This window comes from Talaromyces atroroseus (genome assembly GCF_001907595.1).
Source record: "Talaromyces atroroseus strain IBT 11181 chromosome Unknown scaffold_6, whole genome shotgun sequence".
Classification (NCBI taxonomy): domain Eukaryota; kingdom Fungi; phylum Ascomycota; class Eurotiomycetes; order Eurotiales; family Trichocomaceae; genus Talaromyces; species Talaromyces atroroseus.
In genome coordinates, this window is record NW_017971438.1 from 800,143 (window position 1) to 818,664 (window position 18,522).

The window sequence follows — 18,522 nt, forward strand, 5'->3', positions numbered from 1 at the left end:
TGGCTTTGCTGTTTGCATTCTTCAGCCTCATTTTCATTTACATTAGGCGGGTCCGTTCCTTTATTATTGAGATGGGGAGTACACGCAAAGCATACAATGATACCCACTCTTTTTTTCATTTTTGTTCCATCACTTTTTCATACTCTGGGAGTCATTGAGCTGCAGCATTTTTTTGCGAGGGATCAGACTGATACTTTGGCTATATAGAAACATCCACTATCATTGAGCATTATAATATAACAAATAAAAGAAACAATTATAGCAAGTAAAAGTCCACTGGGTATTTACAGTACCTTGTATGATAGTCGACTTCTTCAATTCGATATCGATGTTTATACCCAAAAGCTTCTGTCCACGAGTCATGTGATCTTTCAACAAGCGGAAATCGGGAATACGTCACGGAGTCTAGCTCAACATCCTAAATCCAACGTGTTGATCGATGAAAAGAGAGAGGAAAAAAAGGGCCTTGGCTTGTGCAATATCAGAGACTTTGGCACAGTGATATTAATACACATTCCCAACTTTGATTCGAACGAATCAAGATTGAACACCGAAGATGGCTTCGTCATCTAAGCCGTCCAGCACCCTTCTATAGTAAGTTCGACTGCGTTTCAAACCAATATAACTATATCTGATATTTACAACTTGTATACTGATTGTAAATACCATGTCGCAGCTCCTGCATAGCCCACGGCACTACGATCCTGGCCGAGCATTCTTCACCGGGCGCCTCTTCGACGTCAGCCTCGTCGCTCGCATCAATCATCCTGCCTAAGATCTCACACGACAAACCTCAAAAACTCACATACACCCACGACCGCCTCTTTGTACATTACATTGCCGATTCGCCATCGGGGCCTGCTAAAGATGGCAGCAATCAAGAAACACTATCATCGCATTCCTCGCTGAGCTATATCGTCGTGGCTACAGCTGAACAGGGCCGTCGTATCCCATTCGCCTTCTTACTTGAAGCAAAACGGAAGTTTCTCACAGTTTATCCTCCATCTACGACCGATTTCTCCGCCTTGCCAGCCTATGGGTGCGCCGGTTATAATCCTGAGCTTCGCGCTCTGCTGCAACAATATAATACTGCTCCGCCTTCGGACTCTCTTGCCTCTGCGCGGCGGGAGATTGATAGTGTAAGAGACATAATGACTGAAAATATTGAGCGGGTGCTTGAGCGCGGCGAGAGGATTGACCTGTTGGTTGATAAGACAGATCGACTGGGCGGCAGTGCGCATGACTTTCGCATGCGCTCAAGAGGGTTGCGCAGACGAATGTGGTGGAAAAATGTAAAAGTGATGGTCTTGCTATGCGTCGTTATCGTTTTTCTGATTTATCTGTTTGTTGGGATGGGCTGTGGCTTGCCTGGCTGGGGCAGATGCGTTGGTGGTGGGAAGAGCGAGTAGCTGAGGTCAAGAGAGTATGATCTCATCATTTGATCCGCATCTCCAGTCGAATACGCCGTCGAGTATTATGTATATCACAGTCGTAATTTTTTAACATATAGCACAGAAGAACTTCCGACTCCGAGGGAGGGCTTGTTTTTGCATGGCGTGACTTCTGATGTAGATCTTGACTTTCTCGCTCATGCAATTGTTTTTACATGAATCTATAAGGTTCTTAAATAAACTTACATACCTAGGCTATGTACCTCACCATCAAACCCGTTATCATCATCGATAAAAAATCTCGAAACGAGTCTGCAGGTGAGTCTAGAATTGGCCAGTCTCCCCTTCGAGAAACAGCTTTCCTACTTTTGTAGAGAAAGAAAACCAGTTTTCTAGAGTTCAATCTACGCCAGCCGTATACCTCATAAACCATCAAAGAAGTAGGTTAATGCGGAGATAATCTGGCGTATAACTAGTTGTATGTGGGAGGATGAGGGGAAGAGGAGGAAGCCTGTTGGCTTTTGGAAACGTTGCAATTCTGTTTCATTGACCCAACTGGAGTAAATTCGAATAAGTATGACATTCTAGTAAGACAAACATGGCAGCAAACGATTCAAACGAGTCTCGAAATGACAAAGCCATTATTGTCGTGAAGTAAACCACATTTTTGAGGAATCCCGGGAGAAAGCTTAGGCTAGTTTCGCTTTGTTGGCGAAAGATATTCTCATTTCATTGTCGACAAAGTAAAGTTCGCGACTGCTTGCTTCCGTGGCAGACAGACTTCTCTGATGCTTGGTGAAGTGAGGTTAAGATGGAAGAAGCGACTTGTTGATAGTAAAATCTGTGCGTCACATGACTACGCTAAGCGGAGATGGGATTGGCTGATTTTATCCTGCAAACTAATTCTGTTTGGGATTAGTGCAAGGCTTGCTGGCGGGGCCGTCACCCGTGAACCTTTGCGCGATTCGCTCAAAGTAGATACCCAAATTGACGCCAAAAGGGCGCAGACGAAGGAAATCGCGGACTCGATAGGCCCTTCATCGTTTCCAAACCACGTCCTCTCGCTGAAGCGCGCTTGCCTGGAGTTCGCGTACAAAGTCTGCCTCTTATTTACGGGCTGTCGACGTCTCTGGCCTTATCTACGATCTAAAACCACGGCGAGAGATATTCGGCGAGCGGCCGGTCATGTCGTCTTCCTCTAACTTCTACAACTCGTATCGATATGGCAACAATAACAACCAACGGAATTCAGGTGACAAATTTGCAGGCAATCGCCAGCCCGTACAACCGCCTCAGGGGTATATGGAAGCTACATACAGTTGGAATAATCAAGGCGCAACATCCGGTTTAGACAACCAACAAGTCCAGAATTCGAAGGTGTATTCGAACAATGACGACGTGCACTCGCGTCCTCAAGACCCTTCATCGAGCTTCGCCCACTTACCGGCTGCCTTAGGAAGCTATAACCAAGCCGTGGAAAATACGCAGCGGCCCACGGGTTTGAATAGCCTGGCCTACGCTTCGTCGATGAAGTCCGAAAATCCAAGGATGTCACAGCCGACGAAGGCTTCGGCGCAAGGCTCTAGAGTCTTCTCCCAATACCAAAATACGGTGACTTCGTATAATTACTCGTCGCACAGCTCAGCTCCGAATCAAACAGCAAATTCGCGCGCGACAATCAACTACAACCAACAACCTCAGCGATCCTCCGTCGCTGCTCCTCAGACAGCCGCGCCTTCATATACACATTTTAATTTATCTACTCTGCACGATCCAGAGAGGCAATCTAGTACACAGCCTGCTCACATGTCACACTCAGAGCGCCGACCATCTCCTGAAGGGAACCCGCAAGCAAATGCTCTACGACGAGTATCGAATTACAAGAGTCCACCGATATCACAAGCCTCCACAAATGCCTCATCAAATGCACCTGTCTATGCTCAGACCTCTCAGGGTTATGGTTCGTTCACTTCGAACACCTCGTCTGCTGTCAGTCACCAACACACAGCGGCCTCCAGAGAGCCCACGGTGACAGGTATCACGCGTACAAGCACGCCGCCCACAGTACCGCAGAACTATATCCATGCAGTGCCTGATAGCAATACGAATACAGCATCAAACTCTGCCATGGAAACGAGAGCTTCAAATCAGATATCCCCATCAAAAGTTCAGTTCATTAATCCAACTGATCTGTACACTCAGCAATATTTTCTTGCACAGGAACGCGCCAGAGCGGCTGAAGCTGAAGCGGTGGCAGAGGAAAATCGCAGGAAGGAAGCTGAGGCTCAAGCGCAGTCCCAAGCAGAAGCAGGAGCCAGAGCTGCAGAAGCTGCCACAGCCACAGATACGCTGGCAACGCCTACAGGCACGGACAAGGGGAAGTCTACCAAAACGAAGGCTGCCAAGAACTCTGCGAAAAAGAGATCATCTATAAAGAAGAATGACGCTGAGAAGGCTCCAGCAACGGCGGATGCTCTAGAAACAGATGACGATATGGCTAGTGAAATGCGATTGATGCTAGAAAAACTTCGTGGGATGCGGACAAAAGATCCTTTATTGTTTTCTAAACTGTGGGATGATTTCAAAAAAGCACCACCAAATAATCCAGCAGCTTCAACCACCCAAGCCCCATCTTCGGGACCAGTGACTGCCACTGCAAGCCAGCACTTGACGGGTCAGGCTGCAACAGAAGAAACTCCTGGTCATGAGCCTTTGCCAGATCTTGGTAAATTCCCTGCAATGCGGCGCAAGAGGAATCGCAAAAGCGACATTCCCAAGCCGCCGCTCAACTCCCAGTTAGATCTTCCTGCAACCACAGCACAGGCTAATGTTGATTCCATGCTAAACCAGCAACGCCCATCACAACCGCCCCCAACAGCATTTGAAGCCCAGCACGCGATTTCTAATAGCACTTCTAACAGCGTGGTGGCGCCAACTAAAGCGAAAAAGGCATCAAATGCTCCTAGCAAACCGCAACCTAAGACAAACACTGGCCAGGATGCTACATGGCCAGCCGCGACCCAACAAAAATTAGCTCAAGCTGCATCGGAGTATTTAGGGAAGGATCCTGCAAACAAAGGGAAACAGTGCTCACCAGAGTCTCTTATGCTTCTTTTGCGAAATAACCCAACTTATCCAGATCTATGCAGCCAACTAGAGTCTCGCGGGTTTGCCCTCGACAGGCAAGCTATGGCCAGGTTCCTCCTCTCATCAGTGCCTACACTTGTCAACAGTAACAATGGACATCTGACCGAAACGAACAAAATAGGGCCTGGGCCCCCGTCTAAGGTAGCGCAGTCTCTACCGCTAGCTACAACACAGCCGATGCCACCTCAGCTTAACGGAGCTACAGTGCCACTTCATCTCCCTCAATTGTATACACCCAATGCGCCTTTTCCGGAATGGCAGCAAACAATTTCTGTTACTAAACCCCAAACGCCACTGATGACTCAATTGAACTTGAATACGGGTGTCGCTACAACTGTGCCTTTACCTGAATCAAAAAAGAAAGAATCAAACAAGTCCTTATCACGTCCACGAAAATCTGGGGGCCAGTTTGCTGCGATTCCCGTTATTGGACCCAAAGCTGAATTGTCGAGGAAGAGATTGTTTTCTGAGATTGTAGATATGTCTCAGCTCAGTAGTGACGAAGAGGATGATGATCCATATCCTCGTCCTAGAGCGAGCTCCCATTTCGACGTCACCCCCAATGGGCAGCCAGGGCTTGGTCTAGGCCTGTCCCCAGATGCCATGGACCTGGACACGGACTCGCTGCCTGCAACTGAGCTTGATCTGTCTGGTTCTCGCACTGCCAGAGAGGCTGATATAGCTCAACCGGATATAGAATACGACCCCGATGATGAGTTTGTGCTGGAGTCAATCAAGAAATTGCCAAACCTTGCCAAGCCACTGAAGCCTTCAGCTGCGTTGAACCGAGTCTACTACAACCCGAAATATATTGCGCGAGATATCATGCTTGCTACAGGCCGCCATCCGTCTGAACGCCCTTTGAACTACCATTTGCTGAGGTTCACGCAAACATTCCCGGGGGTCAGTACCAAGTCAGATTTCGAAACATTCCGGTGGGATCTGGTCGATCCAGGCGGGCCATCAATGCCTGTTGTCGAGCTCGAGGACATCCTCGTGGAGCCTCCTCAAATCACTCGCAAGCGAAGACAGCGCGTTGGTGCATCATCACGTGACACTGAAGACGGCAAAGGCCCCACATCCGATAGCCAAGCTGCGCCTAAACCGACCTTCCCTTCCATTTCAGTTTCTCAGTCCACACCACAGGCGGTTCACAATTCCATGGCTGGGACACCGACCTCAGGCCAAAGGACTGGCCGTCGAGGTCGCCCTCCAGGTGCAAAAAATAAGAACCCATCAAAGGCTGCTCTGAAAGCTGCTGCTGCCGCCGCCGCCGCAACTGCGCCCCCTACAAAGACCATTCGCATTGCAGGGCCTGAACCCACTCCCAACGTCCCCGAGCCGACCTATCCTGTCTTTACGTGTGAGTGGGCCTCGTGTCCAGCACAGCTTCACGACATCCACACGTTGGAGCGTCATGTCAACAAAGTCCACCTCCCTGGACAGAAGACGTGCCAATGGCAGAGTTGCCCCAACTCCACGACAGAGTATAGCGACGAAGCTCTCAAGGGCCATTTGGAAAAGGCGCATATTCAGCCTCTGGCATGGAAATACGGGGATGGTCCGTCCGTAAATGGAACTGGTGAGAAAGCGAACACTTCGCAGGCTGTTATTGATGTGTCATGAATGATTATTGAGATAAAACCTTGACCCCCTTCTCTACCCTCTATCTCACTAGATTTTGAACTCGATCGATATCTGAATGCCAATGGATTGATTGTTACGCCGGATACTGCTACGGCAGGCGATAACGATGCGATTATTTTCCCTGTTGAGCAGAGGCCGATTCGTGCATTCAACAAGTTGTACGGAGACCAAAAGCCCACAGAACGAGCACAGCAAGTCTTAAGGGCTATACGAAAGCGACGAAGACATGTAGGCATCGGTCTCGAGCAGGAGGGTTGTGAATTCTCCAACCCTGTCCGAAACAAGCTATTCGTGAACGACGAAGAATGGTACCAAGTGGTTGCCGATGAGGAGGATGGGGTGGACACGTGGTTTTCACAAGGAGACGACTCTTACTAAGGGAACGCACTTGTTGTTTGTAACATACCTTCCCCTTCGGATCTAATGCAGACGTCGGTCAGATTGATGGTAACCTTTAATTCCCGGAGATACGGAGTGCTTTGGCGTTGAGGATCGGGCATTACTCTAGTTTTCTTTATGAACTGAAGTATCAGTTTTAAAAAGTGAAAAGCTGGAAATCAGCTGAAGCAAAAGGTTTATATAAACTTGACAGCTCAACCCATCCTCTCTCAGTATGTGTACATATGTTTCTCAACCAGGAGAAAATGCGAAACAAGAAAAATAAAAATAAAAAGTGAAAACTTGTAATAGCCAACCACGAAAATGCATACATTTCTACATTCTATGTCGCCTTCCCCCTCGAAGCCACGGCGGCGGCAGGAGCAAAAACAAGCGGGTCGGCATTCGCTGGAATCTTCTTGTCTGTAGACGCCGGCTTTCCATCAGATGAAGAGAAAGATGTGAGTGTCGAGTCGTCGTTGTCTTCGGAGTTGACTTCGAGGAAGTGGTAGAGGACAATGAGGAGCATTGCGAATGCGCCTAGGAAGAGGGCGAGGCGGTAGAGCTCGCTGTCGGCGATCATGGTTGTTTATTAATATCCTTTGCTTTCTGAGAGAGAGAGGGAAAAAAAAAGAGGAGATATTCGCAATGCGGATTGATGGAGCGGTTGGCCAATTCAGAGGGTCTATACTCAGATTGTTAGCTGTGCTGATTTCTGAGCAAAGATGCGGACGTCTGGCCAGCTTGCAGTTGCGGACGTGTAACTGGCAGCATATACTGTGCAACAACGCACCTTGTGACGCCAACGATAAGAAGACGGCAATAGGCAAATACTCCACCAGCCAGGTATCTGGAGATGCAGACAATGCGCTTCTGGGCAGGTATATCGTGAGGTGTCAGACTCTCCAAGCCTGCGTCTTCACTCTACGAGGAACAACTTGCTGACTAGTCCACGTCGCAGCCAATCAGCCGCGAGTACCGCCTGGTCCAATCAGCATCCGCCGTCCCCGCAGTATCACGACCTGCTAGATCGTTCTGCCTTCATCGAGGGCTACAATTCTAGAATAACCCAGTACATATGCGCATATGCATATATCACACATCCATTATTCATTCATTCGCTGCGAGATGACCCTCAGTGTTGTTCTTGGATCTCGACCTCCGATCAACGATCCGCGTGTGGATCTCACTAGCAAGAGGACGGAGGGTTATCACTAATCCGATTGATCGTTTTGTTTCATCTCTCTCTCTCACTCTCACGAAAATAAAGTCAACAAACACACACGCACACAACCGCAACTGACGAGTCGTGTAGTCGCTCTGCCGCGTGCTTGCGAATCCTACTCGAGCGGACAGTGACAGACACGTACGTACGTACGACTCGGGGTGGATTCATCTCTCCTCCGGTTGTACCACAAACTAACTGCCACAGCAGCCTTGCGCATCCTCGATTTATCGCCCTTTTTTATTTATCAAAAAAAAGGACCTTTGAAAGGACCATACGCCCTCGGTTGACACGCGCTTTTTCGCTCTTTTTTGAATAAGATCATTCATAGGTGCTGCGACCCAGCGCGGTACCGTCCACCTCATATACACGCTCTACATCATAGTAATCACCACCATGAATGCAGGCTCATTCTCTTACGCATTTGATCCCATCGCATATAGCTACCCAAACCTAAATGGCAATGGCAATGGGAACGTCAACAATAACGGAGATAACGGAATTGTAACTGGTCATGGAAAGGAAAATGCCAACTGGAATGCATCGACGACTGTGTCTGCGTCTGCATCTACGAATGGAGATGAAACTGGAAGCACAGCCCCCAAGCCCGCAAGGCCGTCGCCACTGGCATGCTTAGCGTGTCGACAGAAGCATCTCAAATGCGATGGCAGACAACCGGTATGTGGCCGATGCACAACAGGCCAACTGACCTGCAAATATACGGCTTCACGACGAGGTTACAAGGGACCCTCGAAGAAGCGCCGCGCTGATCCTCCACCGACGGAACAACAAATCATCGCTGATCCGCAACTCTTTGCGCTTGATGGTCGCAAACCGGAGATTTCGCCTGAATGGCACATCCCATCGATTCTGGGCTCTACTTCCCCAACTGTGGTCCCTGGCGGCCCAGCCGCGATTACGCCTCCAGACCTGACAGGTACAGCAGTACCAGCGGCAGCAGGGCCTACGACTACGCCCCTATCAGGAACTTCGCAAGCCATGAAAATGCGGTCGCCGTTGACTCCCGAATCAGGATCAATAGCAGTAGGAGGAGATGGTTATCTAGTTGATGTATACTACTCGAATTTCCACAACTCCCATCCGATTCTGCCTCCGTTGCGCATGTTCTATGACTATGCTCCGCCCCCATACCTTGAGCAGGTGGTCAAGTTTATCGGCGCCCACTTCACGCCAGCAGCTTCTCCCGACACGTATCGACAACCAGTAGTTTTGATGGTTACTGACCAAGCACCGTGTCCGGAGAAGGTGCAGGCATTGCTGCTATTGACTATTGTCCTCCATTCACGCAACGAGCGCCAAGAAGCAGGATCGCTGTTGGCTCAAGCCATAGATCTGGCGTACGAGCTCGGCATGCACCGCCGGTCATTTACAGAGCTCATAGCTTCAGAAGACCCCATTCGCCAAGAGAGTCTGCGGCGAACCTGGTGGGAGCTGTACGTCATTGAAGGCATGTTGACGGCGCTAGGCGTGCGGCCGACTTTCACAGCCAGCACTGTCCCGCCCGAGGTCCCGCTTCCTTGCGAAGAGCGCATCTATCAGGAGGGATTGTACCCTCCCGCTTCTCCGCCCACACTCGCAGACTTCGATGATCGAGTGTTTGCCGATGAGGATTTCGACTTCTCCTCCTATACTTACCGCATTGACGCCGTTCGAATCCTGGGCCGTGTGGTCTTACTGTCGGATCCTGCAGCGGGCCGTCATGATGTGATAGAATCGGTAGATGCGCGACTTGCTTCATGGAGCCATCACATCCCGGAGTCTAAGATGGAGCTCATACGCGCGGATGGGACAATTGACGAAATGATGTTTCAGGCGCGAATGATCATCAACGGCGCATCAATCTATCTGCACTTCCCCCGGTCAGACCTGCTTTCATCACCGGCCGTGGCGGCGGAGGTCATCTGCGGGCATTCAGGGGTGTGTCTAATGCCAGCATTTTCGCATCATGATCACGCCATGAAGGCCCTCACAGCAGCAGGCGAGATATCAACGCTGGCGGCACTCCGGATGCCGGTCACAAAACACACGCCGTTCTTCATATGCGCTCTGGTGCTGAGCTCAATTGTGCAATTGGCTGCATACTCGGTCAAAGCAGGCCAGATGCCGGACCCTCAGCGCGACCGGCTCACTCTCACGGTCGGCGTGTTCAAGTCCCTCGGCCGTACATGGGCGATTTCGTTCTCGGTCATGCGACAGATCAAGGCGGTTGCTCGCGATGTGCTTGATATCGGGATGCGGCCAATGGTTGAGAGCAATAGCCTCGATTTCGCTGCTTTTCTGGAGGGCAGCCAATACTGGCTACCTAATTCACAAGTAGTATATACCGCATGAATGGTATATCGTATTTTTTTTTTTTTTTTTTGACCTATCCGGCGCCCGGCGTACATGAGAGAAATGGAAAAGCGAGGGGGTGGATTGCATTGGAGAATACTCGTGTCTGGAATGCTGGGCATGTACAAAATCAGTACGAATGTATCTACGACATAATGAATATATCCCATCTCACTTCTTAAACAAATAAATTCCCTTTCCCCAACGCAGCCCAGAATGAAGCCTTTTCCGCGGCAAACAGATATATCCGCCGGAACAAGACAAGAATGCGTGGTACCATACAATACCACAGCGATGGTACGGTGTTACCCTATCAGCCCGTTATCTCTGGTAAAATATGTAAAACTCCGTACATTCGCCCCCTTATCTCTCCGCACGAAGGATGGATATATTACGAGATTTCCCCTCACTGAGGCTCTCACAACTTTCTTTTCTTCCTTCGCCTTTTTTTTTGGCTTCCTTCTCTTGGTATCCTGCCTCTGTTATACCTCATTCCAGCCATTGATTGCAAGGCGTTAACCAAATCCGGGCTGGACATATCCTCTCTCTCTACTTGAACACGCGGAGAAGATTTCCACAGAGAGTTAAAAAAAAATGTGCAGAAAAGCTACCTGCGCCACCTGCCGTACGTCTAGCTGGGCTATTAGCTACTAGCTACTAGCTAGTTGCCCATCGTATATACCATGTCAAGCTAACAATGCCAACAGACAAAGTAACTTGGTGGGGATGTGGGCTGCATGTGCCCATGGTCTTTGAGACCATCCCAGAAGCCGACTGGTGTGTCTGTGCTCCCAAAGTCGAGCGCGATGGAAAGGAGTATCCGCCCAAGGGGACAGCGGCGAATTGAGCGATCTTAAATCGGATCGTGGGTGTGTGAGGGATGGACGGATGCTTCAGGGGGGAAGGCAGACAAGCTGGATTGATTGATTGACTATTGTTTCGTTTGCTGAGCGAGGTGTTTATGATATATCCACGCGTCTTTTTTTTGCTTTTGACTGGAGGACCGCTTGTTTGTTCTACCCTGTTTGTGTTTCTGGGTTGTTCTCTTTGCTGCGAGTCGATGTTGGGATGTCAACTAGCGCGGCATTAGCAGCTGTCAATCGCATGCCGAATGGATCACATGATATCAGGAAATGAACGTAACGCATTCTGTTTGTCGGCGCTGGTATAGGATCCGGACAGGACACCGCCACAAACGGACGACCACCGAATAAAGAACCAGAGAGCGAAGTATCCAGGCAGCACAGAAATATACCATTGATATACTTTATACCATGAATTGAAAGGATACCATCACACAACAAGTCGTTCCATAGTAAGTACTACTTAACGTGATGAATGGTTAGGGTTAAGATACGAATATTGGTCTGCTAACGAACGATCTAACCATAAAACAAGCGTTAATTCACAAAGGATGAAATGTAAAGGTTGGCTAGGATTATCTTTACATGTCTTCCCTGTCTGAAATCATATCAATCGTATCATCGTTGTCATCATCTAACAATTCAAAATCATCACTGCCATGGTCGGCATCACTGGTCATTTCAACATCACAATCATCGTTTGTGGTGCTCTTGATATCTGTATCCCGCAATGGCTGAACAAGTTCGAAATCCAAAACAGATGTACTCACCGATGCAACACTCGCAGTCGTGGCATGGCTGACAGTAGCTTCGTGCGAGGCACGTTCTATAGTACTGGCGGCGTCATCTGGATGAATAGTGTCAAAGGAGTCCATGGAAAATGTATCATAATCATTATCATCACTAGCCAGACGAACAGATGGACCGGCCGTCGAAAATCCACTGCCGTCTTTCACCAGTGGAACACCCTGATCCTCAAATACGCCGCCGGTACCATCATCGTTTCCTCCAGCCCATAAGGGGAGGAATCTGAACTCTTTCTCTTCCAGACAGACGAGTGTATCGATCATCTCAAACTGGACACCAAGGGCGAGTGGAGTAGGCGATGATTCAGTGTTTGGAGGGTTGGTCATTCTGGACGACAGACTCTTCAAATAGAGCATAACATCATTTTGAAAATATGTAAAGTCAAAGTAGATGCCTGGCCCTGATTCGTAATGAGGATATTCGTTCACTCCAGACAGGAAGTAAGAAATGGCTTCGTCAACTGAGTGCGGTGAGACCTTTTGAATAATGGCTTTTCCTTGATCCTGCAGATTAGGCAACGATGGTGCTAATTCTTTCAGCGACAAGCACTCCGGGACATACATATCAGTAAGCGAAGTGGCCTCTCGGAGATTTTGCCAAAAGGTGGATGTCAAGACCCGACAGAAAATTGGCATACGGGATTGTGCATCAAGGAAATCTAGCCCCGGGTACTTTGTCTCCGTTCTCAGGTTGAATTGGAATCTACTGCTCCGTGCATGACGCTGGTTCAGGGATCGGCATATGTGGCTGCGCACATATCCTTTGCAAAAGTCAATGAGTTCGTCAACGAATGGTTGGTGTGCTGGCATGTTTGGTGATCCTCGGATGTTGTTTATCACTAGGCGTTCCACCCATAGCATCTCGGTTCCAGCAAGCTTAATGAAGTCATCGAGAACTCGATCTAGAAAGATCTTGCTAGCATATTCTACTCGCTGCACTTCTGTGTCATCTAGAGGCTCGCGGGTGCGTCCGTGTATTGTGCGAGTCCTATGTTTAGGCACAATTCCCCTGACTAACGAGTCTAAAACCAACAGGGCCTCTTCACCCACAAGAATGGCAAACGAATCTTGACAAAGACCGCGGTTCTGCAATCCACACGCTATCTGATAGCTAAGCTCAGGATTAACTTCCACGAACAGAGCATTATTGCCTTGGTACAACCAAACCAGGATGCGGTCACCAATGTCTGGATGAGTGGCAACTTGTAGAAGCTTTGCCAGAGCAAAGAAGGTCCATAGTTTTGGTGCAGTATCAAGTTTTGGGTCGAGCCCTTCGAGAGCATGCAAAACACGCTCTAGACAGGTTCGATGGCGAGCGGGTGAGTAATCGAGAGGAAGACCAGGGAATCTTCTCAGAGCTTCTGAAACTTCCGAGTCTCTCTGAGTGCTAGTATTCTCGGTCTCGTGCTGTTGTTTTGCTGGGTCTGAGGGTGCTTGGTCCGAGTCCGCTCGTAGAGTGGGCAGGTTTCCTCTCCAGTTCAAAATCCTTGGTGGTGGAGGTGGATTACTTTTTCTCTGAGGTTCGTTCTTCTTCATATCGCCACTGTTAGCAAGGTCTTTGATTTTCTCGTTGTCATCAGATGCGCTGATAACTATGGGTTCTCTTTTAACTTCGACTCTAGGAACTGGAAGCCATTCTACTTCGTCCTGGCCACCAACGCAAATGGCTGGTAGTTGCCACAGAGATTGCAGTTCGAACCATCTTCTCACACCCATTGGACACGACAGCTCCGTCATGAATATGACGGCCTCATCACCTTCGGATGGCGGGGTAAGATCGATTGCGTACTTGACACCCGGAGGCATTTCGCGTGTGAGACCATATCGCTTTCGGGCTCGTGCTTGCTTGCGAGGCTGGAAAAGATCCTTCAACACGTCTGATCCGGTACTGAGTAGCTTCCGACTATGTACACGGTGAGGGATGGGCAGCGCTTCTGCCTGCAGTGAGGAGCCCCAGTGATTACGTGTAGCTTCGTCTATCTGCTGAGGAGCCGATTCGATATAAACAAAGGTGTCAGCGTCGTCGTCAGAGAGCAGAAGCAAAGGCATTCGCAGATTCGCTTCAAGGGTGCTAGATGCACGGTCGAATACAACTGCGCGGTTTGTGGGATGAGAGATGCCAACGGCAGCCTCCTGGACTGAACTCTGCGACATATTTGTCTGGCAGATTCAACGTGCAAGGACTGACTGAGTATGTTGATTCTCATGTACAAGAACAAGCTAAGCTCGCTTGCTGCTTGAGCATCGGCAGGCCGTGCTCTGTCGAGGTCCTGCTGCGGTAAATATCAAATTGGTGCTGTGTATCAAATAGAAAATTCCAAGAACTCACGCAGAGAATGTAAATGTCCTGGCATGAAGACGCAGAGTGAGGCTGTTCCAAGAGGCTGAGTGATAGCTGCTGCCTGGGGAAGGTGCAGCAGCCGCCCCGCGCCTGCAGTCCATCTCCTCTTCGCTCTTCTCTTCCTTCTTACATCTATCGACTGACTTATATACTGGACAGTCTGAGGCTTTAACATATCTTTGCTTGGTCAATAGCTCGCTCATTGCACGTCTGACGTCAGCTCGACCTCGGAGACAGGTCCCGTCACCCCAACATAAAAATGGGCGACAGAACCATGCTTGCCACTGTCGACTCTCGCTATGTGACTAGACCGTTCGTTCCCTGACGTGAACTCCGTCTACGAAAAATTCTTGACCTTTTCAAACTGCGCATATTTTGATCCGGCGTCTACTACCGCTTGTCATAATGGCCATCGCGTCAGAGGGAATGATGAAGACAGCCCGTAGAACGGGCATGTCGTAAGTCTGATTATTTTATATTCGTCTAAACTACTCTCCAAAGCTAATCTGCCTTTCTCATCACCGCAGAAGTCGCAAAATAGCCGTTTTGAGCACCGTTGGTGTTATTGGCGGCACTATACTCTTCTTTCAATACCTCAAGGGAGGCCAGAAGATCGTGACTGCTAATGAACACCTTGCCGTGAGAGGTGGCAATGCTGATCCGGGCGCGCAGACTGATCAAGGGACAACCAAGTCGGCTCCACGAGTGAGGTTGCATAGTCGTAACGAGAGATAAAAGGATACGAGAGCGGCTACTCGAGGTCGACCGGGTGTTTCATCTCGAATTCGATTGATAATACATTTGATACAGTGCTATTCAATGAATGATTGGACGTTATATATATATATATATATGATTGCGCCTAATCTTGTGTATACCAGTTCTTCTAGATACTAATCGTCCTGGAGAAAACGAGAAAGAAAAACAAACAGCAATACTTAAAGCAATAACGTATGGGTATCTAATGCAAAACGAATAATTATAACACCCCGCACTCACTGTCGGTACAATCGTAGCTAATTTTTCAACCACTTTTGGCCTTCCCCTTTTCTCCTCGTATTGAAACAATGAGACGAGAATGATTCAAATTTCATCGTCAATAGTTTTTCGGCTCGAGTACCTGGACTCGCGGCCCGGTTTGCCATGTAAGTCTTTGACCTCTTTTAGTACCTCACGGAACCCTGCCTCTATATTCTGCATGCGTGCTAGGACCAATCGACCAACAACATCGTTATCGATTGCGATCTGCGTAGCCAAACTAGATGGAAGAACGCCAGCGTCACCGATATCAGACCCAATGGCACGATTATAGTTGGGGGCTGACATAAAGTTCGATCGTTGAGCCAGAGCCAGATTCTCTGTCTCTAATCCTTTCAATGGGGATGCAGAGGAGGGGCCTGGTAGTGCATCGTCTGTGCTGTCATCGTCCCGGGGATGATGGTTGTGCAAAACAGTTACACTAGACGCGTTACGTGCATGAGGATGGCTTGACATCGGGCGATTCCGGTTCGGACTGTTCTTACGGGAATTGAACACTGCAGTAGACGGACGAGAGCTGAAGAATTTCGGCGTGGACTTGCTGCTGGGTCGAGGTGTATCCCCTGCATTCAGAGAGTTTAGGATCGAACTTTCTCGATCTTCATCCGACTCATCGTCGTGGTTTTCATCACTCGATTTTTCATCATCACCTTCGACATCGGTTGCGTGAGAAGTGTATCTTGCCAAACGTGCTGTTGCACTACGCAAAATCGAATGCTCGGGGACCGGACGGAGATTTCCGTGGTTGAGGAATTCCTCGGGGTCAGATGCGACAACGGAACGAGTAGTTTCAGTATAATTGCGATGCAACGGGGGTGAATGCACTCTGTGGGGAGCATTTGAAGTTTTCGGCGTTAATTCCTCAATAGTATCCATGCCCTGCATCCAATTCTTCACCATGGTATTTTTACGCCGCCCATCTGGACTTTCGGCAATATCTTGCATAGACTGCTGGCGAAAAGGTCTTCGAAAAAGCTCTTCCAATACGCGATCTTGTTGATAGGTAGCAATGGATGGCTCGCGCGTGAGGCGATGGAATGTATCAAACCGACTCTGTCGCTCGTTCCTCGCTCGTAAGACTGCCGTAGAACGGCCGTTGAAATAACCGCCAGCTTCAATCAGCTCAGTAGGGTCAATTAAGCTTGAACTTAGAATTATTCTCTCATATAAGCAAATAGACCATAAAATAGGGAAGTGGGTGATTTTGATGAGAGTGCGGTTGAGCTTGACGAAATCCTGGAGTGGGATGAAGTAGCGCAACGGAGTAAGTAGCCAACCGATGATATTAGAAGGGGCCACATAAGAGAACAGCGCGTCTGACTTGACCATTGAGATGGTGTTAATAGCAAAAAGAAATTGGTGCTCTTCATGTGCATTTTTCACAATAGCCATGAAAGAATTGGTGAGAACCGTGATCAAGATAGTAACCACTACGAAATGACAGATGAAGAGGAAAATGGTCAGAATGATGCGTCCTAGAGCATCATATTCTTCCCAAAGGCTCCATGCTGTGGGGGTAAATCCCATCAGAATCTGAAATAAGCCATATGTAAGCTCCTGAGGGGATTGCGACGACGCCGAGGAGAAGGAAAACGCCACCAAAAATCCACTGCAAGCAACAACAATCAACAAGAACACGGCCATTAAATCGGCCGCCATAATACGGAACGCGATGAGCAGCTGTGAAAAGTACTTGTAGTGGTCGAGAACCGAGAAGAGGCGTGGGAAGAGAAGAACAGCACCAGCAGCCAACAGATCGTAGGCTTGATTCGCGGCAGCCAATTGCCGAGACTCTGGCATAGCCATAACGTATAAACGGAGGATCGAATAGCAGAAAAGAAGCAGCAAGATTCCCAGGTCAAAAAGATTCCAGAAGCTCATGAGATAGAGGCTGAAACCTTGTTCATTGAAACCTACAAGCTCGTCAAGCATGAAGCCGGCGCTCCAAAACCAGAAGATGACCTCGACCGTGGTGATCGGTATAGATCGTTGAACCAGAACAGCGAGGTAAAGGCCTAAAAGAACTGCAAACGAAATAGTAGAGAGAAAGTGTCGGTAACGAGGCACACGGAGGCGTGACAATTTGAAGAGGGACGCATCTCTGGGGTCGTAAAGCGTCACAGCTCGGCGTGGATTGTCCGAGGACTGGACAGCGTATCTAGCGTTGTTGCTGTGTTGTCGGTTTTGGGATGAATTTATGGCCCCATAGCGCGGAGACCCACGACGAACAGCTGCGCCATGTGGGCGATGCAAGTTATCGGCCGCTGAGTGAAATACAATGGTCCCAGCCCATATGGCTTCCAGATGCTGAACAACTAAAGGGTGAGAAATGAAGCGCTTGGCCTGGGCTCGGATGGCTATTTCCAAGCACGAGATCCGAGCGTCGCCCGTTGCGCTTTGGCTCTTGGAGTAAGATTGATTCCAGGTTGGTGCCCGCAAGTTGGCAGCCGAAAGAGGAACTTGTCCTTGAAGGGGATAGAAGTCGTATGAAAGCGCATCAATCAACTCACGTGTTGTGTATTCCTTGAGCAGTTTGATGGCTAGAAGCTCACCGACGAGTGCCCTCGTTCGTGAGGTCCCACTGTTTCCTGGATTCAGATCGGCTTCTTTGTTGAACTGGAGGCAATTGGCCATCAATGCATATAGGGTGGACCGATTGAACTGGGAGTCTCTTATTTGTTGCTGGATAGGCTTGAGAAGGAATTGAGAGACCTGCGGGGACCTTAATTGGTCCCAAGTCAGGCTGGTTTCACATCGCGCCACAATTATAGACCGGATGGAATGAGTGATACTGTAAACGGGAATGAGGTCTGTATATATCAGCAAAGTCCTAATTGCACTCGTCGTATTCGAGGCGTTGCTGCTCACCCAGGTGCGGCGACGAAAATATTGGCAAGAGGAAGCCTTCCTCGCTGTCATCATCATCTTGTCCCGTTTCTTCGTCCCCATTCGGCTCCTCTGGCTCGGACGGTGCCAGACTTCGATCGTCGTCGCGCAGGAGGCCACGGAGAAAAGGGGTTGTCTCTTGCGGGGGTGAAGCAGAGCGTAGGACAGGACGGCGCGACTTCCTGGGTCGCAGCAGTGAGGCGAGCATGACGGCGTTGTCTGCTGGGCAGATGTGGGATGAGGGAGTTACGACATGAGAGGAGGACAAGGCGAGAAACGCCGAGAAGACACGAAGCCACGCAATAAAGACAAAAAAAGCTCTATCGAAATAAGAATTGAAGCGATACTGACAGAATTGGAGGGTGTGGAGGAGCACCTGCGAGCAGGTGACTTTGAAGTTTGGACTTCACATGCAGAGAATGGGGGAAAGCGATCATCTGATTTGTCG

The 18,522-nt window shown here is 49.1% G+C and overlaps 7 protein-coding genes across 7 annotated transcripts; 4 read left to right on the top strand and 3 right to left on the bottom strand.

The window, feature by feature from the left end:
• Positions 1-556: 556 nt before the first annotated feature.
• Positions 557-6,563, top strand: UA08_05196 (hypothetical protein; the record flags this gene model as incomplete). The annotated part of the gene is made up of 8 exons (XM_020267492.1): positions 557-594; positions 677-1,139; positions 1,170-1,292; positions 1,646-1,709; positions 1,997-2,045; positions 2,167-2,488; positions 2,556-6,120; positions 6,217-6,563. The coding sequence occupies 8 exons, from the start codon at positions 557-559 to the stop codon at positions 6,561-6,563; spliced, it is 4,971 nt and encodes a 1,656-aa protein (XP_020119674.1).
• Positions 6,564-6,906: 343 nt separating this feature from the next.
• On the bottom strand, positions 6,907-7,146 carry UA08_05197 (hypothetical protein; the record flags this gene model as incomplete). Its single annotated transcript, XM_020267493.1, has 1 exon — positions 6,907-7,146. One exon carries the CDS (start codon positions 7,144-7,146, stop codon positions 6,907-6,909), a length of 240 nt encoding a protein of 79 aa, XP_020119639.1.
• A 1,038-nt stretch (positions 7,147-8,184) lies between these two features.
• On the top strand, positions 8,185-10,140 carry UA08_05198 (hypothetical protein; the record flags this gene model as incomplete). Its single annotated transcript, XM_020267494.1, has 1 exon — positions 8,185-10,140. The coding sequence occupies one exon, from the start codon at positions 8,185-8,187 to the stop codon at positions 10,138-10,140; it is 1,956 nt and encodes a 651-aa protein (XP_020119640.1).
• A 594-nt stretch (positions 10,141-10,734) lies between these two features.
• Positions 10,735-10,987, top strand: UA08_05199 (hypothetical protein; the record flags this gene model as incomplete). Its single annotated transcript, XM_020267495.1, has 2 exons — positions 10,735-10,765; positions 10,848-10,987. 2 exons carry the CDS (start codon positions 10,735-10,737, stop codon positions 10,985-10,987), a joined length of 171 nt encoding a protein of 56 aa, XP_020119641.1.
• Positions 10,988-11,584: 597 nt separating this feature from the next.
• Positions 11,585-13,963, bottom strand: UA08_05200 (hypothetical protein; the record flags this gene model as incomplete). The annotated part of the gene is made up of 1 exon (XM_020267496.1): positions 11,585-13,963. One exon carries the CDS (start codon positions 13,961-13,963, stop codon positions 11,585-11,587), a length of 2,379 nt encoding a protein of 792 aa, XP_020119536.1.
• Positions 13,964-14,555: 592 nt separating this feature from the next.
• UA08_05201 (hypothetical protein) lies at positions 14,556-14,885 on the top strand (the record flags this gene model as incomplete). The annotated part of the gene is made up of 2 exons (XM_020267497.1): positions 14,556-14,608; positions 14,678-14,885. The coding sequence occupies 2 exons, from the start codon at positions 14,556-14,558 to the stop codon at positions 14,883-14,885; spliced, it is 261 nt and encodes an 86-aa protein (XP_020119537.1).
• A 348-nt stretch (positions 14,886-15,233) lies between these two features.
• UA08_05202 (hypothetical protein) lies at positions 15,234-18,282 on the bottom strand (the record flags this gene model as incomplete). The annotated part of the gene is made up of 2 exons (XM_020267498.1): positions 15,234-17,998; positions 18,057-18,282. 2 exons carry the CDS (start codon positions 18,280-18,282, stop codon positions 15,234-15,236), a joined length of 2,991 nt encoding a protein of 996 aa, XP_020119538.1.
• Between the last annotated feature and the right edge of the window lie 240 nt (positions 18,283-18,522).